At 49.3% G+C, this 24,659-nt stretch overlaps 1 protein-coding gene across 3 annotated transcripts in view; it reads left to right on the top strand.

Moving 5' to 3' along the window:
- RBM19 (RNA binding motif protein 19) overlaps positions 1-24,659 on the top strand; it is a 52,993-nt gene that overhangs the window by 6,802 nt on the left and 21,532 nt on the right. For all 3 annotated transcript variants that reach the window (XM_066562408.1, XM_066562407.1, XM_066562406.1), the window contains exons 11-21: positions 320-450; positions 796-917; positions 1,629-1,725; positions 2,142-2,252; positions 3,104-3,304; positions 3,902-4,019; positions 4,247-4,383; positions 5,377-5,437; positions 7,291-7,370; positions 7,753-7,808; positions 9,091-9,207. In XM_066562408.1, coding sequence (XP_066418505.1) covers positions 320-450; positions 796-917; positions 1,629-1,725; positions 2,142-2,252; positions 3,104-3,304; positions 3,902-4,019; positions 4,247-4,383; positions 5,377-5,437; positions 7,291-7,370; positions 7,753-7,808; positions 9,091-9,207 — 1,231 coding nt within the window. The remainder of the gene's footprint in view (positions 1-319; positions 451-795; positions 918-1,628; positions 1,726-2,141; positions 2,253-3,103; positions 3,305-3,901; positions 4,020-4,246; positions 4,384-5,376; positions 5,438-7,290; positions 7,371-7,752; positions 7,809-9,090; positions 9,208-24,659) is intronic.

Below are 24,659 nucleotides of genomic sequence, written 5' to 3'. Positions count from 1 at the left end.
GGTGTAAATTTGAAGTTTCCCTCTTTTACCTCCAAATTAAACACATTAAAGGTTCTCTTGGCATCCTGGGGCAGAAAGGGTGAGGCTTGGATGTGTTTATCCCTGACTGAAGGTGAAGGCAGCTGCTCAGAGCTTGCCTGGTTTGTGTCACCTGTCAGAGCCTTTGGGCTGCTTGTGTTGGGCCCTCCTTGTCCCTCTGCAACTCCTGGCCCAGGATGGTGTCTCCCCACCCATCCAGAGCTGCTCCCCTCATCCTTGATTGTGTCTGGGAGGTGCCAGTTCAGGGACATCTGTGACCACTGAGCCTTGCCTCCTGCAGGACCCCTCTCAGAGATCCACTTCCCCATTGACAAACTCACCAAGAAACCCAAAGGATTTGCTTTCATCACCTACATGATCCCTGAGCATGCTGTGAAGGCCCTGGCAGAGCTGGATGGGCAGGTGTTCCAGGTACAGCTCTGATGCTTTTCCTCTGCATTGGACTGCAGCTGCTGGGAATGCTTGGTGGGAATGGGGCTGAGAGTTTGCTTCTGGGCTTTGTTAAAAAGGCTTTGAGGGTTTTCTGCAGGTTCTTTTGGTAGAGTAGCTTGGTTTGAGCAGCTTTGCAGACACCAGAATCCTGGTGGAGCTGGGGAAGGAGCTCTGAGTGTCTCATGCTGTGTCCCACTTTGACTTGCAGTTGTGGCTCCTTTGGGAAGGAAAATTCCCTCCTTTCATTGACTGGGAAAGGTGCCAGGAAATTTCCTCCATGTGGATTATTCCAGAGCTGCTGGATCTCTCCTTCCTGTCTTGTAGGGCAGAATGATGCATCTTTTACCCTCCACCATCAAAAAGGAAAAAGTGGAAGATGGAGATGCAGAAGAATCTTCTTCCTACAAAAAGAACAAAGAGGCCAAGGACAAAGCCAACAGTGCCAGGTACAACACAAGCTGCCAGATTCCCAGGAATGCATGTGGGATCTTCACAGGGGCTGTGGAGATTCCCAGAGCTGATGAAGCATTTGCTGTGCAGCTCTGTTTCCTTTATCTCTCACCTCCCCAGCTCCTCTGCTCAAGTAGCTGCAGTAGCTCAGTGAGCAGCAGAAATTGAGAGGTTTGAATGGCTTTGGTGTGAGTTCCTTCTCTAATAAGAGTTAGTCTGGTTATGTAGTTCTTCAGAGGGGTGGTTTCAGATCAATTGGGCCTTTCTTCTCCTCTGATTGGCCACCTGTAATTCTAGAGCTTGTAGAGGCTTTTTCTTGCTGTGTGACAAATCAGTTTCAAAAGAAAAATAAAAAAGAAATGGCTGATACTTTCTGTCTTGAAGAGAAAAGGGTGCAACCTTGCTTGTATGGGGTTTGTGGGTTTAGGAAACCAGTTGGAAAGGTGTGTTCCTCTGAGGCAGTACCTGAGCTTCAGCTGCAGAGCTGTGACCAGTGAGGTCTGGGGAAGCAGAGCTCACTGCCTGCACTGCTTCTGTTTGCTCTCCAGTCACATCTCCCTCATCCTGTCCCTTCCCTAGGGAATTTCCACCCTTCTTTCCCTCTCCCTTCACCCTGCCTGCTCGTGCTGGTGCTCAGAGCTGTTTTTTTCCCAGGATTATTGGCTGGAGGGCCCATGACTGACCCTGGCTGTGTTTTCTCTTGCCAGCTCCCACAACTGGAATGCTCTGTTCGTGGGGACAAACGCTGTGGCTGATGCCATGGCCCACAAGTACAATGCTACCAAAAGCCAAGTGCTGGATGCTGTGAGTTGGGTTGGGATGGATCAGCTGGGGTGGGACATCACTTTCCTGCCTGTTTCTTTGTGGCCAGGGCCTTGTCTTGCACAGGAAAAGCCTCCATGCATCCATGGGTACCACACAGGCTGAGGCCACATTCCATGGCATTCTGTGGGGTCTGAGCCTATTGATCCCTTCCTTCCCACTCTGCTTTCCTGTGGCTGAATTTTGCATTTCTACATAACTAGAACTTGGTGGGAATTTACACCCTAAAGCTCAGATCCTTCCTGGAAATTTCATTTTACTCTGGGACGTGTTTGAATTCCAGCAGCACAATTTCCAACAGCTGCAGAGGAGCTGGAGCATTTTACCCTCCAGCTGCCTGCCACATTCCCTTTGCATGTGCTTCTGAGAGCAGCAGGTGACTGAATTCTTGCCTGCAGGAGAGCAAAGACAGCGTGGCAGTGAGAGTGGCTCTGGGAGAAACGGAGCTGGTCCAGGAAATCCGCCGGTTCCTCGTGGAAAATGGAGTCAGCCTGGATTCCTTCAGCCAGGTGAGAGGCCCAGCTGGAGGCACCAATGGGGATCCACCTCTTCTAGTCCTGGTGTTCTCAGCTCTCTTGGAAATTGGTAATTAAATCCTCAGCATCTTGCAGGATTGAACCCTCCCTGATGAGTTAGGAAATTATTGTATTTGCGGGGTGCCCCATGGCAGGCAGGAATGATGAATGTGACTCCATGTTCTCAGAAGGCTAATTTATTATTTTATAATATTATATTAAGGAATACTAAACTAACTAACTAAAGAATACAGAAAGGATACTTACAGAAGGCTAAAAAGATAATAATGAAAACTCCTGACTCTTTCCAGAGTCCCAACACAGCTTGGCCCCAATTGGCCAAAGAATGAAAACAACTCACACCAGAAACCAGTGGAACAATCACCTGTGGTTAAACAATCTCCAAACACATTCCACATGTGAGCACAACACAGGAGAAGCAAATGAGATTAGAATTGTTTTCCTTTTCTCTGAGGCTTCTCAGCTTCCCAGGAGAAAAATCCTGGGCAAAGGGATTTTTCAGAAAATTTGAATGTGACAGGAAATGTATCCATTTGAAAAGGCAGTGGCTCTCAGGATGAGTGAAATTCATAATATGATGGCATTAGGATGGTGGGCAGGGAAGGAGCCCTGTGGATCTGCAGCTGACACCTCCATCCATGAGGTGTGGATTTTCCAGGGAGTGTTCCCTAAATGTCTGTCAGTCCTTTTGCACTGGGGAGAGGAGTGACACAGAGAGAGGGAGAGCAGAGCTTTGGAGATCTGAAAATCTCCAGTTGGAAAACTGCTGGATTTTCTCTCTTCCATGCCATATTCTTCCTTTCTTTCCCTGCTGGCTGTGTCAGGCTGCTGGTGAGAGGAGCAGGACAGTGATCCTGGTGAAGAACCTGCCAGCTGGCACCAGTGCCCTGGAGCTGGAGGAGCTCTTTGGCCAGCATGGGGACCTGGGCCGGGTGCTGCTGCCAGAGGGAGGCATCACAGCCATCGTGGAGTTCCTGGAGCCTACAGAGGCCAAGCAAGCCTTCACCAGGCTGGCCTACTCCAAGGTGGGAGCACTGCCTGGGGAAGGGGGGTTTGGTGAGCTGGGGAGCTGCAGGAGGGCTCTCTATGAGTGTGAGGGGCTCAGGGAGTGTGAAAAGGTGTTATCCCAGAGGGACTCACCTTCCAAGCTGTACCCTTTGGATTTAGGGAGGTGCCTGGTACAGCAGAGCAGGGCTCAGCCTGCAGAGGATGCTGGAGAAGGGGGCTGTCATACAGCTGGAGGGTTTCTTTTCCCTTTTGCAATCCAGGAGTGACCCATATAAGGCTGGGTCCTTTTGTAACAGAGGGTTTAGGCTCTGGTCCTCTAAGGCTGGATCCTTTTGTGACAGAGAGTTTAGGCTGGATCCTTACCTGACAGAGAGTTTAGGCTCTGGTCCTGTAAGGCTGGATCCTTTTGTGATAGAGGGTTTAGGCTCTGTCCCTGTAAGGCTGGATCCTTCTGTGGCAGAGAGTTTAGGCTGCATCTTGTAAGGCTGGATCCTTTTCTGACAGAGTTTAGCCACTTGCAAAGGTTACTCAGCTTTTCCACTGCTGTTAAAGCAGAGTTTTTCCTTCAGGCCTTGCCCTCCACTCCTCATTTCTCTCCTGTCTTCCTTTCACAGTTTCATTCTGTGCCCTTGTATCTGGAGTGGGCTCCAATGGGGGTTTTCCTCAGCCCAACCCCTCAGAAAAAAAAAGCTGTGGTTCCAGGAAAGGAGGGTGAAGCAGGGCTGGTACCAGGTAAGAACTCTGACTGACTTGCTGGGGTCTCTGTGTTTCTCTGGGGTTGTGTCAAGCCCCAGGAATGTTTTGTCTGGGTGACCTTCCACTGTGAGGGCTGATCTTTCCTCCCTAAATACACCACCTTTCTCCCCATCCCAAAACTCCCCCACAGTTTGAGTGGTAAGGTCCCCCAAAATTTGGCTTTGTCGCATCTTACAAAGTTGGGTTTATTCTTCTTGGTTCAGGTGAAGCTATAAAAGACTCAGAGGAAGCAGCAGCAGAGGAAGAAGAGGAGGAGGAGGAAGAAGAAGAAAATATTCCTGGGTGTACCTTGTTCATCAAAAACCTGAACTTTGCCACCACAGAAGACACACTGAATGAGGTGAGCAATAAGGACACAGTGTTTAAAGGATTTCAGCTGCAGCCAGTGTGATCTGGTGGGAGATGAGAGAGCACTGGGTTCTACTGGGACTGGGAACATCACTCCAGGTGTCAGATAAGACAAATGCATCTGGAGCTGGTTTTGTGGGGTTTAATTCCACCTAGAGACAGGTGGAGGCAGTAGGAAATCTTCTAACAGAAATCTACTGAATTTTCTGATTTGCCATGTTTTCTGTAATGCTCCTCCTTGGGACAGGCACTGCTGCAGCTCTGCCACTGCTTGGTGTGTGAGAGGCAGTGAATGAATAAATAAATGATGATTTCTGAATGTGCTTTTCCTCTCAGCTTCTGCTGACAGTGCTGCCTTGTGCTGCTTCACCTCAATAAGCACTTGGGAGAGAGAGTGGCATTCCTGGAGTTATGTGGGGTGGTAATACCAAAATACGGAAAAGCAGCTGGAATTTCCCATCTCTGGCACTTCTTGTAGCTGTGTAAAATGCCACATTCCATGGCCAAGCATCCTGGACCTGTGAGTGTGTGTGGAGACTCTGCTCCAGCTGTGGACAAATAAATACCCAGAGCAGGGCTGGGACTTGTCCCCTTTTCTTTTTCTGGCTTTACAAGGGAGTCAAACAAATAGTTTGCTACCCTCTAGCCCCCATTTTTGGGAAGAGCTGTGTTCTAGGGACATCACAGGCAGCACCCACCCTTAAGGGCTCTATTTGGCTGAGGGCATCTTGTAATCCAGAGTGTTCCTCCAGAGCCCCCTCAGATCTCTGCACTTTCTGAGGGGCTGTGGAGGAGTTCTGGGAACACCTATCTTGATACCTTTCAAACTCTGTGTGTGTGTGTATTTGTACAGGAATAATTTGATGGGGAAAGGCTCAGCTGCAGTGCTGGGGGAGGTGGGGCTGTGTGGCAGAGTGCCACGCTGGCAGTTGAGTTACAAGCCTGTGACAAAGGGAACTGAATCACGTGTCCAAATTCCTTGCAGACATTCTCCAAAGTGGGAGCCCTGAAGAGCTGCACAATATCCAAGAAGAAAGACAAAGCAGGTACTCTAGATGTTGCTGTTCAATTCCTTCCCTCTGCTGAGCTGAGGGCTCAGGTGTGGCATTGCTTCAGCACTCATCTGGCTGAGCATTTGTGTTCCTGCTGGCAAATCCTCAGTGCTTCCAGAAGTGTTCCTGTGGAAATGGCTGCAAGCAGCAGCCAAAGCTTCCCCCAGGCTTGGGTCTAGAAGGTTAAACTCCATTGTGGGATTTGTGGAGATGTGGCCTTCTCTTGAGATCTTGAGATGGGAGAAGCCAAACTCCTTCAGGATCACAGAGGAGAGTGGGATGCAGGCTGACAGGAGCCAGTGCCCTGTGACGATTAAGTCCTGCATTATCCTGCAAATGGCCAGATCCTCAAGGATGCCTGGCTGAGAGCTGTGCTGAGTGGGCTGGGTTTGCCTTCTCCCTGCCAGCCCTGAGCCCCCCCAGGCTGCAGGGATGAGTGGCTGTGCCTGTTGTTGGCTGCTCTCCCTTCCCAAGGAGTTGGATTGAAGCAAGCACTGGCTGGAGGGGCTGGGGCTTCTCCCTGGGAGCTTTGTGGCATTTCCCCTTGACAGAGCTTCCTTGATGTGATATTTAAAAACTCAGATCTGCTGGGAGATAAAAAAATGAAGTGAATTCTTCTGAGTTCTGCTCATGGGTCTGAGCAGGCAGCACCAAGTGTGTGCTGATCTTGTAGCACCTGATCCCTTCAGGCACTGGGGGTCATCTCTACGCTCTGCCACTGCTGAGGCTCTGAAATGGAAAATGGGGTGTTGTTTTCTCTCCTCATTATTAATTGTCCCTTAATTATGGCTGCTGTGTTGGGCAGCATGTTGCTCAGGGGTGTGGTGGGACTGCAGACCTTTGCTGGGCAGGGGAAGGATGGGGAAGGATGGTTCTCCTTTGTTGTGCAAGTGGCAGCTGCCCACTCACTCCAGTTAATGGGATGTCTGTCCCACAACAGGATCTCTTCCCCTGATTGTGACCAGCAGTTGCTTTGCAGTCTTTTGTTTAAGGAAGTTGCACTGAAATGATGCAAAGCAAAACGTTGGTTTTGTGTGCAGTATCTGTTATCCCCTCTTTGCATCAGCACCAAAACCAGCTGGTCCAGTGTGGGAATCCACAAAATCAGAGGGTTTTGGGAAAGCTGCAGAAGGCAGCCCTCAGAGACAGCAGAACTGTGATTGGAGCTAAGCAGTAGCCATGAGATTGGGCAGCAGAAAAATGATTTAAAAAGTAGAAAAGTAAGGACAAATAGAACAATGGCCTGTGTATTAATTCTTGTCTGAATAACTCCCTAAGCTACAGAAAAGTTTATCTAGAGATATATTAGGAAGTTTTAAGCTTAATAATGGAGCTCTGTGCATTGTGTTTTAAGGCTTACAAGCAGGTATTGTATTTGAAATAAGCAAGAATTGTTTTAACCAAAGGTACCTGTGCTTATAGTGTTTGGATGGAACTACTGTCAATGTGCTTTTGCTTTGTGTGATTGGGCAAAAAACTTATAAAGTGAGTGGTAACATTAAGCTCTTGGTCTGCTGCCTGGGATGTGAGCTGCTGGCATCTTCCCATTGTCATAACCATGGAATGAGAGTGATGCTGGAAAATAAAACAGCTCAAGGCAGTTCCTGGCAGTCCTGTCCCGTTTGTGATCTGTACACAGACCCCAGCTGATGATAGTCCAGAGCAGAGCCTTGCTAAAAAACTCAGCCAGGGGTGCTGATGAGACCAGCCATGGACAGGCTGGCCCTTTGCATGGGATGTTAAGCTTTTGTCCCCCCCAGTTTTGGCAATCAGTGCTTGCTCCTGGTTTGTTTTTATATCTTATATCATCACTGCTTTCTTACCAAGCCCCCTGTCTCTCCTGCCAGGCACCTTGCTTTCCATGGGCTTTGGCTTTGTGGAGTACAAGAAGCCAGAGAGTGCCCAGAGAGCCCTGCGCCAGCTCCAGGTGAGCCTGAGCTGCCCCCCTGCAGTTCTCTCCAGAGATTTGCTTCAGCCTGGCACTGCCAAATGCACCTGGGGATGTCAGGGCTGAGGGCTGCACTGCACAGGTGGAGGAGCCTCTAAAATGGGCCAGGGTTTGGAGGGAAGAAGCTTTGTAAAAAGAGAAGTGTGTTTCTTAATGCTGATCCAAGGTGGAAATTCAGAAAATGTACAAGAATTGAATTTTCATGAGTTTTCCTGTCAGGTGCAGACCCAGATATCCCTTCACAGAACAAATACTGATTAATATTAATTTAGTGCTGCTTTGACTTCTAATTCTTCTATATATTTATTTCTATTAATTATATATAATTTTTTTCCTGCTGTTTCTTTGTTTGCACTCCCAGGGCTGCACTGTGGATGGCCATAAGCTGGAAGTGAAGCTGTCAGAGAGAGCTGTCAGGTGAGGCTCACCTCTCCCCTCAGTGACATTTCAGCTGCAATAATCCTTGGGAGCTTCTTCCCCAGCACCTGCATCCAGGAGGGCTCCAGCTGTTGAACACATCAGCCTTTGCTCTGCTTTACTGACTCAGTTTTGCTTGAAAGGAAAAAATAAAAAGGGGACTGAGCTGAAGTGGGGCCCCAAAAATGAGTCCAAAGTGAGAACCAGGCAGAGTTTTCTTCCCTGCTCAAGGAAAAATCCTCTGCTTTGGTGGCAGTTCAGGCAGCACTGTGATTTCCAAAGCGTTTAAAAAGTTCTTGGAAAGAAATCTTTGAAGTATTCTATCTGCTCATCTGAGAAAAAAAGCTTAAGAATAATATTCTGATCAAATCAAGACAAAACCAAGTTTCTTGCTTGAAATAAAAGTTTGGATTTAGCTCCTTTGCTCTGGGCAATCAGGCACAGAGGAGAAGGTTACCTGTGGGTGAATTTACTTGGAATTAGCCTCAGTTCTTAGGGATTCCTTCCTAGTTCTTACTCAGCACAGAATATTCTAACTGTAAAGCTGCAAATTAATCCAGGTATTTGAATGTTGGCACCTAAACCCTGTGCTTCAGACACTCTGGAAACCCTACTGGAAGTGACATCTGTTAGACATCAAAATTTGTTTGAAAATCTGGTTCCTGGGGACCATAGGCAGTGTGACAGCTCCTGTGTCTGCACTTTGTATTTCAATTCTTTCATAAACCATTTTTATCCAGTTTGATTTTGAAAATCCCTTCAGCAGGTATCCAGGCCACAATGGGAAGTGCTTTGCTTTATGGAATAAGCTGCTGTGTTTTGTGTTAGGTAAATTCTGACCTTGTCCAAATTGAATACAATTCCAGAGGTAAAAAAAAAAAATTAATAGTCTGCTACAAAATTTAATGTACTGTTTTATAAGCAAGGAAGAAAAATAATCAAAATTAGCTTACATTAAGCTAATTTTTTAAAATATATTCATTAGTGCATTCTCCTAACAATTAAAGGGTAAGATTTGGTGACAAAACCCAAGTTAGTGGCAAATGTGAGATGAGGACTTCAACTGGAGCAAGATGCGCTATTTCATTTCCGGATGTAGGATTTTAGGGTGTTTGAAATTTGATCCTTCTTGGTGTCCTGTGTGGCATTGCCACTGGCACAACCCAGGATGCCAATGTGAGCTGGTTTCTCAATTTTCCACGTTCCAAATCCTGAGGGAGCCACAGTTCAAAGGGGCTTTGCTGCTCCCTGCTCTTCACCTGCCCTTCCTGTTGGCTTCCAGGCCTGCTGTGAAATCAGCCAGGAAGAAACAGACTGCCAAGAAGCAGAAAACTTCCAAGATCCTGGTCAGAAACATCCCCTTCCAGGCCACTGTCAAGGAAATCAGGGAGCTCTTCAGGTAGGAAAGTGCTTTGTTGGGTCTGTGGGTCACTCTGGGGTGGAGCTGCTGGGATTTTCATATACGGGGAATTTCTCACTTTGTGAATATTGTGAACTTTTTCTTGTCTTTGTGGAAGAAAACGGGGATTTTGGGATCCCCTCTGTGTTCTCTGTGTCCTCAGCCTTTTGTGCTGTGATTTAAGCCTTGTTCTATCCTGAAAAATAAGTGGAACTTTGTAAAAGGAAAATCATCTTTGCTGCTCCCAGGACAAGAATGTTTTGCTCACTGCCCCAGGCCATGGTCCCTGCTCTGCTCTTGGTGTGCAGGAATTGTTGATTCTTCTGCCACAGGGTGCTGTGTTGGGTGGGAGGTGGCCTCTGTGGGCTTGTCTTAGCAGAAGTTGGGTGCTTTTGTCACATTTCTGGGGCATTTCTTTCCTTAACCCTTTAAAACCTGCTCAGACCATGCATACAAAGCCCCTGGCAGGGATTTTTGTGTTTCCCTGTGTTGATGGAATTGCACCTCCTTTATTTGTGTGAAGATGTGGCTCCTGTGTGGCTGGGAGGCTGCTCCCTTGCAGGCTGTGAGGGATGAATTCCAGGGATTCATTTGGGATGAATTCCAGGGATTTCACTAAAGGCAAAGCATGACTTGGCTGTTGGACAGGGGTGTGATGATGGTCACAACGACGAGATGCCTCTAGAAGAGCAAAAGGTTTCTCTTGAAGCATTTTGCTTCAATTCTGCCCTGAGAGATTCAGGCAGAGCCCCTGGGCTGCCAGTGCCATGCTGAGTTTCCTCAGCACGTGGAGCTCTGCTAATTTAAATCCCAACACTCCCAGCCAGAGCTGTGACCCTCGTAAAGCTGGAGCCAGCAAAGCCGGGGCTGAGGTGAAGTTCAAGGCACTGGGAGGGTTTGTACATCACAAGCACAGAGCCTGTGGGGGGTTTTTGGTGTGGGATTTTTCCCTCCTGTCTTGTCTGGCACCTCAGAGCTGTGGAGAGGAGGGGCAGGGGAACATCTGATTGATTTTGCAGCTTCCAGCTGGTGACAGCGCTCTCAGAGCATCCCTTTCATTCACCTGGGATGTTCAGAGCTGGGTTTATCCTCAAAACAAAAACCTGCAGCTTGGGGGGGACATTCCTTTCTCTCCTGCCATCCCTCCTGTCCTCTGGAGCAGCCCAAACCAGGCACACCAGAGCAGTGCCCAGCACTTCACCCTCCTGGATTGCTTTGTTTGTGCCCTTCAATCAGCTGCCTTTGCTCTGGAGCTTTGGGCTTGCTCTGCATTTAGGAACCTGCCTCAGTTTGGCTTTTGTTAGGGATTGATTGGCAATGGCAAGCAGTCCTTTGGCAGTGGAAGGGCTGGCAGGGCTGCAGGGGGCACTCTTAGCCTGCCCAGGAAAGCCAGCCTGGGGACCACCAGGCCACTCAGCCAGGCATCACCACACAGGGTGACAGCCCCAGGCCCCAGGTTTTACAGGATGAGCACCTTCCCTATTGCTTCCCCTGCTCCAGAGCCACCTTCCAGCCCCGCAGCAGGAGAAACATCAAGAAATATTAATTTCAAAATAAATAAATATTAATTTTAAAATAAATATTAAATTAGGAATAAATATTAATTTATAAGTGTGTGGTTTTATTTTCTGTACACACACATTATCTATATCCACACAGAATCTATATATATGTATGCATTACCCCAGAAAAATACACAGATCATGCCAATATTGTTCAAAAAATATCTATAACACATTATATGTGGTTAGATATATTTATTTTCCCCCCAAAACAAATATTTCCATGTTTTGAGCTTTTTCAAGGAGCTCAGTCCCCATTCTCAAACAGCCCCACAGGAGGTTTAGGTGGCACTGGAACAGCAACCCAAGCGAGCTGGGTGTTCTGGAGAGTGGATTTTTCAAGCTGCTGTACCTGCCCAGCTCTGGCAGTTCAGGGATCCCTGCCCTGGCTGGTTTTACACTTTTGGATCTTGTTTTTTTATGAATCCATCACTGAAATTTTCAGCCTTGCCCTGCACCACTGCCCGTGTTCCTACAGCAGCCTGGAGGAACTTCATTCTGGAATCTGGGGACAGCAGGCTCTGTTCCCTGGACTGGAGGAAGGTGGTGCTTAATTAGGGTGTTTGAGGGGAGCCAGGAATGCTCTGATCAACGTCTCAGATCCTCTGCCTGCAAAATAATCCTATTTTAGCAGTTCCACAGGCCTCAGGTGCTCCCTGCTCCCTGCTCAGCCCCGTGGCTTTGCTGGGGGGTGACACTGGCTCAGAGCATGTCCTGCCACGTTCTCCTGGAGGTTCTGGCTTCTTTGCACCCTCAAGGGATTTATTTATCTTTTTTTTTTTTTTTAAGATAACACCTATCTTCTTCAGAGGGAGAACTGCTGTTCAATTATAGGGGCTGCTTTTGGGCGAGGTGTGAAGATTTAGCTTTTGTGGGTGTGTTTTTTTCACCCATTTTTGTTCTTGATTAGATCCTACTCTTCTCTTTACTACCTGGAAAAATAACAAAAGGTAAATGGTGCTTAGTTCTTTGCAAAGAGCCACAGTTAGGGGAGGAGAGACAAAGGGATTGCTATCCCATGAAGGCTGCTAATTCTAATTTTTCCTACCAAACTGTGGGGCTTTTATGGCAAGACTTTTTTTTTTTTTTTTTCAAAAGGAACTCTAGACGTGGCAAGCTGAATTGGAGATCTGTGAAAGGCCACATTTTCACAGATTGGAGCCCTGGCAATTTCTGAAAATTGGGCTCCTTTAAGAATCTATCACATGAGATCCATGCAGCCTTCATTGGGAGTTCCAATTAACTCTTTGTTTCAGAGCATCCCCTTGCACCCTCCTCCCCTCTGGCTGCACCAACTCCATGAAAATGGAAAATCAGGCTGTTTTGCAAGTGGTTTATAATGTTTTAGGAGATGGGGGTTTCATTTTCCTCCAAAAGGGAATGATAAAATGTAGAAAAACACTTCTTAAAGGATTCCTGCCCAATCCAAGGCAAGCTGGGGGATGGACTCAGTCCAGGGTGTGCTTGGAATTTGGCAGAGCTGCTGCTCATCCCACCAAAGGATGGAGTTTTTGGAGTTGTGTGTTTGGGGGATGAAGTTGTTTCTTCTTTTTTTTTTGCAGGATATATTTGAGAACTTAGAATTTTGGTTTTATCTTTGATTTCTCTGGAATTTGCAGCAATTGTGAGTTCCAGCCCTGCCCTGCCAGTTAGCTGAGGAGATCAGGACTCAGTGTGGAAGGTAGTTTATCATCCCTCTGGCCATCCCTTGCCTGCACCTGCAGGAACTGCAGTCAAACACATTGCACAAAGCTGTTAAATCACAAAATTCTCATCATCTGGGAGGCTGGGCTTTAGTTTGCCTAAAGAAGCAGTGAGCAGAAGAGCAATTGAAAGGTATTGCAGGGCAAAGAACAGGTTATCAGGGGCACTCATCTGCACAGCCTGACTTTCCTACACAGAAAGTAACACTGCTTCTTGCAAAGACCTTGGGGGTGGGTGTCTCTTTTAATTTTAATTCCTTTGCTGACTGTTTTCTTTGTTTTGACAAAGACATGGCATTTATTGCATCTGGCAAAGCAAATGTCTGGGCCTGATGAGGAGGAAAAAGAACTATTCCTTCTGATGGAGGGGAAAAGTGAAGTGGGACAAGACTTGGGAGTCAGCCCCTTCTGAGAGAAGGAAAAAGTCTCTGCAGGGAGATGCAGTGGATAAACTGGCAGAGAGGTTTTTTTTATTATTTTTTTTAAGGCAGTCTTTATGAAGTTAATTTTATAAGATGATGCCTTTCACTTCTTCTGACCTATTATAATAAAGTGTAGTTACCAGAATGGGCTTTTCATTTCCCATTATAAAGGACACGGTGGGATAATGAATCCTTCTGCCAGACATGCTTGCTGTTCACACCTTTCTCCCAGTAATGGAGTCTACATGACTGGAGACAATTTCTCCTTCCCCTGTTGAAGATGTGGAAAATCTGTGCTGGTGAAAGACATAAGAGGAAAAAAAAAATTGAGGAAAAACATGTGAGTTTGTTAAGCAAGTGTTGGGCAGAGTTAATTAGAGCATTCCATGCAAACAGAATGTCCAGTGCTGCCAGGATTGCTGGGTTTCACTTTTAAAACCTCAAATGTTGTGCTAGAAATGGCTCAAAACTGATTGCTGCTGCTTCTTAGCTGCTTGAATTTTGTCTCCACGCTGTCCCCTGCAGGCAGTGGCCCAAGGGCTTGGGGACAGCTGCAGAAGTCCCTGGGGGCTGTGAGGGGCTGCAGGTGGTTGGTGCTGGCACATCTGGGGCAGGACAGAGCTGCTGCTGTGGCAGAAGGAGCAGGGGAATGAATCCCTGAGCTCCCCTGCAGTGCTGACACCTCTGCTTGTCCCAGGGTGCTCTGCTTGCCAGAAGGGAGTGCCCAGAAATGAACTTTGGAGAAGCAGAAACCCCTGGGGAAGCAGACCAGGGCTTGGGTCCCTCCTTGCTGGCCTCCCCTGAGGACTGGAAGGGCTCTGGAATTGCAGGAGGAATTGGAGGGCACGGGCTGAGCTGGAAACCTGCACAAACAGCACTGGCAGCAGGGAGCAGAAGGTGTTTCAGAGGTGTAGTGGCAGCTGGAAGGTGCCTCTGAGTTTGATGTGGTGCTGAGTGGGTCACCACATCATGTTCTCCAGGAAATTGGTGGGGCCATGAGCTCTCCAAAGCCTCCCCAGGCCCCTGCTCCAATGCCAGGGGTCACCATGTGCTGCTTGGCATCCCAGCACACCTGGGATGTGCTCTGGGGTTTCCAGCACAGGGCTGAGTTCCCAAGCCTTGTTTTGGCCTGTCCTTTGGGGATAGCAACGTTTCAGGGCTGCCCATGCTGGGAGCTCTGGGCCAGGGCTGCTCCTGAGGCTGCTGGCACAGGGGATGTGGTGCCTGTGTTCACATCCAGCTCCTCCTTGGAATGCCAGGGCTGTGCTGGGCTGCTCAGTGTCTGCCTGGTGCCTCTGGGGGTGCAGGATGCTCCCCTGGACTGGGGCTTTTCCTCCTCTGTCACCCATGGGCTGTGGGGTCCCACCCTTGCTGTGTGAAGGTTCTCACAAGGATTGCACCTTTGGATGTGTTTGAGTTTAGTTTTGGATAAAAGGAGCCTGGTTGATGGCTCCCTGTGTCCTGGCTGAAGGGCTCAGCCCCACTGTTGGCTGTCAGTCTGTCTTTGCTCTGCCAGGGGAACACAGCACATGTGGGGCTGTTGGAGAGAGTCCAGAGGAGGCCCCAGAGCTGATGGAGGGGCTGGAGCCAGGCTGGGAGATGCAGGAGAGAAGGTTCAGTGACACCTCAGAGCCCCTTGCAGTGCCTGAAGGGGCTCCAGGAGAGCCGGAGAGGGATTTGGGACAAGGGACACAGGGACAGGACCCAGGGAATGGCTCCCACTGCCAGAGGGCAGGGCTGGATGGGATCTTGGGAAAGAATTCCCCCATGAGGGTGAGAATCCCCTGGCACAGGCTGCCCCTGAGCCACCCTCTGCTCTTCCAGCCCCGTGGGCTGTGTGCCCTGGATGTGTTGCACAGGAAATTACAGAGTGCAGGAGCTTTTTGGGAGGCAGCTTGCAGGAATGTGCACCAGGAATGCAGGGATCTGCTGGGCTGCTTTATTTCTCTGTTTCAAACAGCATAAATTAAACTCTTTTATTTTATTTTTTTTTCCCCTCCCTCTTCTTCAAATCTTCTCCTTGTGTGCTGGAAACCCAAACACAGCAGAATTGGGCTGATATTCAGAGCCCAGAAATGGAAGTGGCCACTTTAATTTGGCCACTCTCCAAAGAGAGCCATGGGGTGGGGGAGAGGGAAATGGGTTTGCAGTGCTGTTTTTCAGTTTGAATCATAAAGGTGTTTAACATAGATAAGGAAATGTTTAACTCTGTGTTATCTTGGCAAAGTTGCTTTAAAAGGTGGCTCTTCCCAAGAGCAGAAGGAAGATTTTCTTTTTTCAGCACATCCCTTTCCCGGGTTTGAATATTCATTACATATTTGATTTTTATATTTATTTTTCCCCCTTTTCTGCTCTCCACATACTCCAGGTCCGTTTTCTGCCCACCCAACACCTGGATTTTGTCCTGTGCAAATGAAGGGAATTTCTGGGCTGCTCTCTCCTGACTCCTGCCACCTCTTTCCAGGGCATCCAGCCGAGCTTCCCAAGGGAACTTTAATTAGTTTTCCACACAAATTCCTCAGCTCAGCAGCGTGGAGGGGCTCAGGGAGGTGGAGTGAGCTGGGGAAGGGGCTGCTTTTGGAATGTCTTGTTCAAATGCCACTCTGGGGTTCTGCTTTGGGCTTTTTGCCATTTTTGCAGTGCAAAAAAATTTCAGATGTGGGCAGGTGGTTCTCCATAGGAAGAAAACTAAAGCTTGCTTGTGCTGTGTCCTGGAAATAACCCACTCAGGGTTCTTAGGGTTACAAGGTGTCTTTTTGTCTGACTTAAGAAGAGTATGTGTGTGTCTAAGAAAGGAAAAACACTGGATTTCTCTTTTTTTGCCTTATATTGTGGCCAGTTCTTGTTCATTCTCAGAGTTGGCCCTTTGGGGGCTGGCAGCTGGGGCACTGCACAATCTATACCATTGAAATTCCACTGGACTGACTTTTGAGCTTGTGTCTCAGCCTTTCATCAAGGTACAGTCAAGATGATTATCTCCTTGCTCTTAAAATTCCTCTGCCTGTTGGATTTGTTAACTGCAGTTCTTTGCTGGTGATGCTGATCCATCCATCCCCCCCTGCCTTTCACTTGTGTGGGTATTTTTCAGTCTCACTTCACGAGAAGGTCCTGAACAAGCCTCTAATGAATCACAGCTTTCTCCTCACGATGACATCGTGTCCTTTATTTGCATCTCTGTTTGCATCATTATTTTTTTAACCTCATGCCTGCTGCAGCCTTTCTCCCTCTCCCAATCTGGGAGATTTTCAGCCTTGGGATGTGATTGCAATTAAAGCCCTTCCATTCCAGAGTCTCTCACCTCCCCTGGGGCAGTGCCTGTGCCCAAGGCCTTTGAACTCTGCTGGCTTCTGCAGCTGCTGGCACCAGCAGCATTTCTGTCTGCACCTTGTTTTTCCTGAAGAAATCAAGTTAAGGCAGATCAGGATGACCATCTGTCTTCTCACCTCTCTTTCCTCCTCCCCCAGCAGTGTCCTGAGCACTTCCAGGCATCTGGCACAGGACAGGAGATCTTAAATTTGCTACAATTAAGTCCAGGGAGAAGCTGCTGAGCCTCATCCTCTGAGGAAGGTGCTGTTGTGGGACTGACCCTTACCAGGCATCCAGGGATTCACATCAGCTGCCTGTGAAGATGGGATGGTTTTTCTGCCCATATTCCCATTTATTAGGTACCAGGGGAGCCTGGAAAACCACTTTTTGTTCTGCTCCCCATCAGTGATCTCTGCACATCAGGCTGTCCCCTCGTGGGTGGACTCTGGCCCTTGCCCAGGGCTGTTTGAAGGACAGCCTTGGGTCTCCTTCAGCCCCTCATTTTTTTGGAAATCTCTTTGTGAAACCTCAATTGAAAAAGCAGCGATATTGACTTTTCCAAACCCAGGAGTGCCAATCTCAGCATCTCAACAGGCTGGGGCTTCTCACAGGCAGCACCACTGAGATTTGTGCCAAAATCCACCCTGCAAATCCCATTTCAGGTGTTCTCCATGGCCCTTCTCTACTCCTCTTTAACCCAGCTCTTGCTCTTCCCACTCTTTGATGCCATGCCAGCAGCTGAGGGGTTAAAAGAGTCTGGGGGGGGGGGTGAGGGGGTGGGGATGAGGTGTTTCAGCTGCTCATTACTCACTGCCAGCTTCCCCCAAAATCATATTAATTTCACGCTGTCACGCAGGACTGCGCTGTCTCTGCCGGCAGCAGCCAGGAGGGTGACAGGGCTGGGGGGAGCGTGGCTGCCCCTCATCCCCACCATGGCTGCCTTTCTGGGAGCTCTCTGGTGCCTCTTTCCTCACCCAGGTGCCCGCCCAGGTGGGGCTGGGGCCGCTCACCTTGCAGGGGGATGTGGGGAGCGCCGTGCGCTGCCTCCCGATGATCATTTTCCACCCCGCTGCTTGTGCAAAAACCCCATGAAATTGGGTCTGCTGCAGCAGGGAGGTCTGGAGGAGGGAGGGAGGGAGGGAGGGGAGCTGCCAGTCTGCCCTGCCCTACCTGTGCTCAGCAAGGATGCTGCTTAAAAGTTGCTTTTTAACCGCTTGCCTCCCTTTCCTAACGCCAGCGAGCACAGCCCAGCTCTGCCTGTAAAGATGGAGCTGCCTTTGCCTCCTGTCTGATTTCTCCCCCTCTTCTGCTGTTTGCTCAGTGCATCTGCCAGAGCTGTCACCTCTGCAAGGACTTACTGCCATCAGCAGGGCCTCTGACAGCTCCCACACAAGCTCAGCATTGCTGAGCCCATCCTAGCTGAAGCTCACTCTCCATGGCAGACATTCTGCTCTGTCCCTGCCATTTGGATTGTTCTTACCTTTGTTCCACGTGTGTGCTTGCATTTTTGTTGTGGTTGTGGTTGTGGTTGAAGGATGATCCCTTCCCCTTTTCTCTCATTATGGCCACACTTCTTGGAGCTCTTGGCAGGGGGATTGGACTTAGATGATCTCCAACCCAAACTATCCAGGGATATCTGTGTCCTCTTCATCCTGCACTTTCTGAGATGGGTGGAGAGCAATGAGCTTTCCATGAAATGGAGTGGGAACATCATCACTGAACCCCATGGTGGCTCAGGTAGTGCTTGCACCAATCACTCCCTGTCTTTTGGGACTTTTCCAGGTGACCTGTAAAGACAAATCCCACTGTGCAAAGTGGCCTCTGAGCTTTGCTGTGGCCATGGCAGGTTGGCAAGGGGTGACCAAAGTCCTGGAGCAGGAGGAGAGCCACCATTGTAGCTTGGGCAGGAGCCACACCTCCAGTTTTGGGCACAGGATGGGTAAATTGGACTGTTTGCAGTGAAAAGCCACCTCTGCTCCCAGGGAGCAGAAAATGGGATGTGCTGTGTCTGGAGCGTGGTGGCTCCCAGCCTGCCTCACCAAGGAGCTGCTCTGTGCCTGCTTTTAATGCTTTGCCTTGTTCTGAGCCCTGGCAGGTGTCACATGTGGCCAGCCTGGGCTCTGGGGACAATCCTGAGCTCGGGAGACCTCACAGCCTGGTTGTGTTTGAGCCTCCAGCTCAGCTCCGCGTTCCCACGGCGCCTGCGTGCATTTGATCTCCCCTCTGTGTTTCTCTGTTCCCTCGATGAAAATAATTAATCAGGTTATTTTTCTAAGTCATCCTGCAGCTTTACAGGGATGAGACTTAAATAAGGATTCTCTTTAAAGCAGAGCTGTGTTAAAATAGCTGTGTGTCTATAAATATCTCATTGCTTCTATATTTATTCCCCAGCTCAGTGCAGGAGGTTCTACAGCTGAATATAAGATATTTCTTTATTTTTTGGATTGTTGATGTAGCTGGTACCTTAACAGCGAGGCTGCCTTCTCCAAAGGATGCCCTGGGTACACCTTTGGGTTTCTTCTGTGTTTCCTAGTTGCTAGTTGTACAAATTTCCTCTTGTCTTTGAAAGGAGCTGACTCATAAGAATCCTCCAGGAGCAGAGATTTGCACCAGACCCTCCTGTGAGCACTATTTTTAGCATAACTTTTTTTTTTTTTTTTTTGACCAGAGCTGCACTCTGATCAGGATTTTCAAAAGAGCCCAGGAGAGATAAATCCCCAAATCTTAGCTCTGTGGGAGCTGCAGGTTCCTTTGAAATCCTGACCCTCTGGTGATTAGGGCAGTGACTTGGTGGCTCCTAAGCCCTGGTCCTGCAAGGTGCTGCGTGCTGGGAGAATTGTGGCTTAGGAGTGTGAGCTCTGAGAAAGGCTTTGCAGGCATTGGAGGCTCTTGTTGGAGGCTGTGCAGGGATTGAGATTCCCTGAGGGCTGGGATAGAGGGGTCTATAGGTGACTGCTGCATTTGTACATCTCAGCTGCCAGGGGAGCAGGGTTTGGCCCTGGTGTGCTCCAGGGAGGTGATGTGGGGGAAGATGTCCTGATAGAGCAGGTCCTTTCTCCACCAGGCTTGAATATTTTTGTCTCCCCCAGCAAAAAATTAAAATAAAAAAAAGTAATTAGTATTAGGAATTACTAGTATTACTAGTAGGATTAAGAAGGAAGATGTTGGATAGGTGAAATGAGGGAATTTGAGAGTGACAGCAGAGGGGACAAGAGCCCTGCTGTGACCAGAACCAGCTCAGAGCTCTGTAAGATTGCCCAAGAGAAGAGAAGCAACAACAAAACCCGAATAATATTAAAGTGGGATTTTCCACCTCCATCCTGGTTTGGGGTGACCTCTTCCATCACACACCCACCAGTTATCTTAAAATCTTCAAACTCTTTTGGGGTGGCTTTGAACTCCCCAACTCTTGTCAGTGTTCAAATTGAGCAGTGCTGCTTGAACCCAGGGCTTCCTAAAGCTTGTGGTGTTCCCTGTGCCAGCTCTGCCCCTTCCCCTGGCCCTTAGGAACTGGAATTGTAGGCATTGAGGTGTGAAATTTCAGGAGGAAATCTGTTCTGCTTTCATCAGACAGTGAATCATCATTGTCTTTAAAGCACAGAAATAAATGTGGAGAATAGGCAGGTGTCTTCTCCTGGAGGTGTCAGTGAGTCCTGGCTGCTTCTCCTTGATGTCACCAAGTCTAAAATAGATTTATGGCAAGAAGTGGATTTAAAAACTACTTCCCACCCCAGTGGTGCAGGCTTTTCCATCAGCAAGGAGCAGGAAACAAAGCAGGACATGTGCAGTACCCCATGGGCAGGCACAGGTTGGGAAGGGACATCTTGGGATCTTGCTTTGCAGTCAGAAAGAGGGGAAGAAATCAGAGGAGATGCCCACGTCCATCCCTGCATCCTAAAGGTGTGTGAGGCTGCTGGGTGAGGCTCTGCACGTCCCAGCTCCTGCTGCAGGGGCTCCAGGGCTCTCATTCCTTTTTTCCACACTAAAATTCCAGCGTGGGAGCCAGCTCTGGAGGGCAGAACGACTGTGACAGTCACACCAGAGCAGCTGGACCTGGAAAATCAGCCTGCATTGGGAGGAGCAGGGGGCTGAGGAGCTGCAAAGGGAGGCTGCAGGGACATGATGCTGCTGCCACCAGCACAGCAAATCCAGGCAAGGGAAAGGCCCCTTTTCCCACAGCCTTTAAAGCCGATCTCTCCCGATGTTAAAACCTCCCAAAGTCGGATTAAACACAGCAAAATTAAGAAACCAAACCTGGTTGCAGCACCTGCTTAGAAATGACTTAAGTGAAGGGATATTAAAATTTTAAGACTTGCTGCTGTGCTGCTGATGGAGGATTTAAAAAAAAATAATAATTACTGTTGGGTGGTTTTTTTTTTTTTCCTTCTGCTTGGTTTTCAGGATTGGTTTCTGTTTAGCGTGCGGCCTAATTGCGTAATTACACGATAGACTGGAGTAGAATTTAGTGTGTGTAATACCAGTTATAAAGAAGAGCCCTAATTATGTAGATCTTCTCAGGTAAATAATACATCAGGGGCATGGAGTGGCCTAATTACTGTTCTGAAAACCTGCCTAATGACTAATTTGCTTGGAATTTCAGAACGCTTTTGATAAGGTCCCTCATAAGCAACTGTTAAGGAAAATAAATCGAGAAGGGATAAAATGTTTTGCTGTGGTTTTAAACAAGCCAGTTAAGCCACAGAAGCAGCTACTGCCTCTTGATCCAGCATCTTGAGGAGAGGGAAGATCCATCCCCTGGCTGCCTCCTGCTCTGGGCCAAAGCTGTTGTGTTCCTGATCCTGCTTTGCCATGAGCTCCAAGAGAGGCTGCTGCCACTGTCCACTAAAAATGGGATTTGTGGGTCAATTCCCAGCTCCTTGGAAGAAGCCACATGGTCCCTGGCACTTGCAGTAGTTGTGGTGTTGGGCTTCTAAATAATTCTTGAAGATCTGTGCCAAAACTAGATAAATCCAGGAAGAACTAAACTTGGAGCTTTCCACAGGCACCAAGGGAGTGAAGGCAATCCAAAAGCTGCAGCAGCTTCCCCAGGACTGTTTTTTAGTGGATCTCATGGACTTCCTCCATGAGGAGGGAAGTCCAGAGGTGGGACCAGCAGCAGTGTTATTCCAGGGAGTGTGTGAGATGCTGCAGTGAGGGGAGCCTGGCTTTGGCCCTGCCCCAGGAGCCTCAAGGACAGGTCTGCCCAAAACACCGGGCTCAGGAAGGGATCCATGGAGCAGCTGAGCCTGGACAGGCAGCAGCACAAGAAAGAAGAGGAATCACATAAAGCAAAACCCAGTTGTGCTGCAGCAGCAGATCAAGGGCCTCCAAACAAAGATGATGCTCCTGGGCAAAGAGGAAGCTGGAAAAACTGATGATCCATGGTAAAGAGCAAGGTGCAGACGTGGCTGTCCCCTGTCCCGCTGGCTTTTCACACGGATTTTGCAGGAGCTTTGATTATCCAGCAGGACATGAATGAAGGATCAGCTTTGCACTGGGGACCTGCTTCCTGCTGTGGGCCAGGGGGACACTGCTCCCCTGCTCTGCTGCCAAACCCCTCCACCAGAGCTGGAGGGAGCCACAGTTTGACTGAGCTCCAGCACCCAGAGGTTCCCTCCCACCTTGTCTTCCTGTGCCTTCATTTGCTGGCTTCCAGAGGTGAAGGAGACATTATTGATGCTGCTGCTGATAATGGTAATAGGGGAGATGGGTGCCAGATAATTCCTGAACTCTCTAACAGGATTTAAGCTAACAAGAGAGGAAGGCTTTTTTCTTCCCTCCTTCCCTTTCCTTTCCTCCTTTTCAGATATTTCCTGTGCCGGGGATAACAACACCAAGGAGTGTTAAATTGGCTCTGAATGTCCACCCCTGGCTGTCCACATTCTTGTAACGATTTCATTAGCTTGAATTATCCACGTTATTTTCTTGTAATGGGATTAGCCATCCTGGAGTCAGCTGAAGTCCTGGAGCGGGAGGCGGGAGGGCCCTTCTGCTGCGTATTCCATTAACTCCCTCATGCAGGGGGTGCAACTGGCCATGGCTCAGCCCAGGGGCAAAACCATTTGCCAGGGTCCTGCCTTCCTCCAGGAGGAAGAAAGAAAAAAAGGACCATTACTGTATTTTTTTTTCTCTTCCCCTTTTAATCAGCAAATGCAGAGGCAGAGTGTGGCAGGGCCTTCCGGAGGGGGAAGGTCCTGTTTGGGGGGAGAAAAAAAGAAGGGATTGAGTGAATTCCATGTGGCTGCAGCCTGCTCCTGGGACTGAGGCTGTGCAGGGAGGGGAGGGAAGGACTTGTGTCTCTTTTGGACTCCTCATCCCTGCCCAGAGCTGTTTGGGATGAGCGGTCACGCTGCCTGCCTGAGCTCCGGCCTGGGGCTGCCAGCAGTCACCAGGGGGAGATGGGCAGGGCTGGCGAGAGCAAGGCAGCGAGAGGACAGGAGGAGGAGATGGTGGCAACCCAGGAGAAGGTTGGCAGCCTTGAGAAAGGTTTTCCTAATCAGTTTTTCAGTGTGGTTTTGCTGTTTTGTTTTTCTTGAAGGGGTATAAACCAGAGAGGGGGATTTAGGACTGCTCTGTGCAGTGGGACGTCTGTACACATCTGCAGAAGACTCAGGGTGATTTTTGTGGTTGTTTTCCAAGATGTTCTGTGGTTTTGGCAGTGGACAGATTCATGGTGTCTGTTGTACTTGGCAACCCAAGAGTCCTTGACCAGCTCATGGCTTGGGGTGCACCAAGATCAAGTCAGATGAACACATCTCTGTGTCTGGGACTTGAAAATGCCCATCAGGGATGGACAGTCTGGCCTGTCCCAAGGATTTTGCAGTTTAAGTGCTGCTCTTTTAGACAGGGAAGGGGTTGAAATGGAGGGAAAACTTCCCAGCTGGAGAGATGTTTATAATTCCTTTGGAAGAAGCTGTTCCCTGGGCAGGTGGGCAGGCCCTGGCACAGGTGCCCAGAGCAGCTGTGGCTGCCCCTGGATCCCTGGCAGTGCCCAAAGCCAGGCTGGACAGGGCTTGGAGCCACCTGGGACAGTGGAAGGAGTCCCTGCCCATGGCAGGGGGTGGAACAGAATGGGCTTTAAGGTAAACCACTCTGATTCCAGGTTCACCCTGATCTGCAGGTACCTGTCCCATGAACGAGCAGCCTTCACTGCTGCCTGAAGCTGTGGGGTTTTCTGGAGAGCAGGGAGTGAGGAAGGGGAGGGAAGAGGAGCTCACCTGCCCATTCTCCTCTGTCCCATGGCCTCTGGGCTGTGTTGGTGAAGGATGTGCAGGCTCCTTGTGGTGACCAGGCAAAGCCAGGTGAGCTGTGGGTTGTCTCCTGAGCTGCAATGTGCTGGTTAATAGCAATATAATGTCCTATAATTAGCAGGCAAAGGACTTGCCTCCCAGCTGGCCTGTGCCAGAAGGATATAATTACAATCCCAAGGAGTGATGTTCCTCTGACCTGCAGCCAGCTTGCAGTGAGGAGGAGAAATCTCCTTTTCCTGCCTGTGTTCAGCCAGGGAAGCAGGATGGCAGCTGGAAGAGCTGCCAAAGCAGCAGGAGAGCAGCTGATAGCCAGCACTGCCATGGAGAAATGCTGCACCTCTTGTGGGTGGGAGGGAGGGGATGTCCCTGCTGGCATCCCTGGGATGCACCCTGTGTTCCTGCTGAGCTTGGAAGGGGTGACTTGTCACAGGAGAGCTCGTGGCTGTCTCTGTTCTGCAGCCCTGTGGATTGAGGCTCAGCCAGGGCCAGCACAGGCTTTTTCTGGTTTCCCACAAATCTGGATGGGCACAAAACAAAGGTTCTCATTTAGGAAATAGGAGTTGCAGTGTTTGTGGAGGCTGTCATCCCTCCCAGCCAGCAGCAGGAAAATGTGCCAAGCCTGGGAGAGCGAGGTGTGAGGCCAGATCTGCCAGCCTGGCTGGCAGGGCCTGCAGGGACAGGGGAGCCCAGGCAGAGCCACATCCTCCCCACCTCTGCCCTCCCCTCCTGCTCCTGATTCCACTTGGGATTTCAGAGAGTAGCTGTTGGACACTATTGTCTATAGACCTGTGGAAAGGAAGCCAGGACCGGCAGTGTGCATGGCTGGTCACCAGAGGCTCTGCCATCCTGCTGCCTCTGCAGCAAAAACTCTTTGCTTTTGGCCCCCAAACCTCTCTGTATTAATTGTGAGCAGCTCCATGGAGGTTTCACAAGAGATTGGGGATTGCTGCACACCTTGGCCACACACCCCAGTGTCCTGTCAGAAATCCAGCTCCAGGCCAGGCACGGGGGGCTGGTGGGCTCTTCAGGACTGAGGTTCAAGTCTTGTGCAGAGTTAAGCCCGGCTGACTGCAAACAAGGCAATGTCTCAAGCCTGAAAGGGCTTTGCTCCCACAACCACCAGCCCTGGAGCACTTGGGGGCTCAGCAGCACTTGGAGAAGGCATGGATGGCTGGGTGAGTATAAATCCAGAAACTGCTCTGGTTTCAC

The sequence above is a fragment of the Molothrus aeneus genome, chromosome 18 (genome assembly GCF_037042795.1).
Source record: "Molothrus aeneus isolate 106 chromosome 18, BPBGC_Maene_1.0, whole genome shotgun sequence".
NCBI lineage: Eukaryota > Metazoa > Chordata > Aves > Passeriformes > Icteridae > Molothrus > Molothrus aeneus.
The sequence above is the reverse complement of the archived record's forward strand: the minus strand, read 5'-3'. Positions and strand labels throughout refer to the sequence as shown.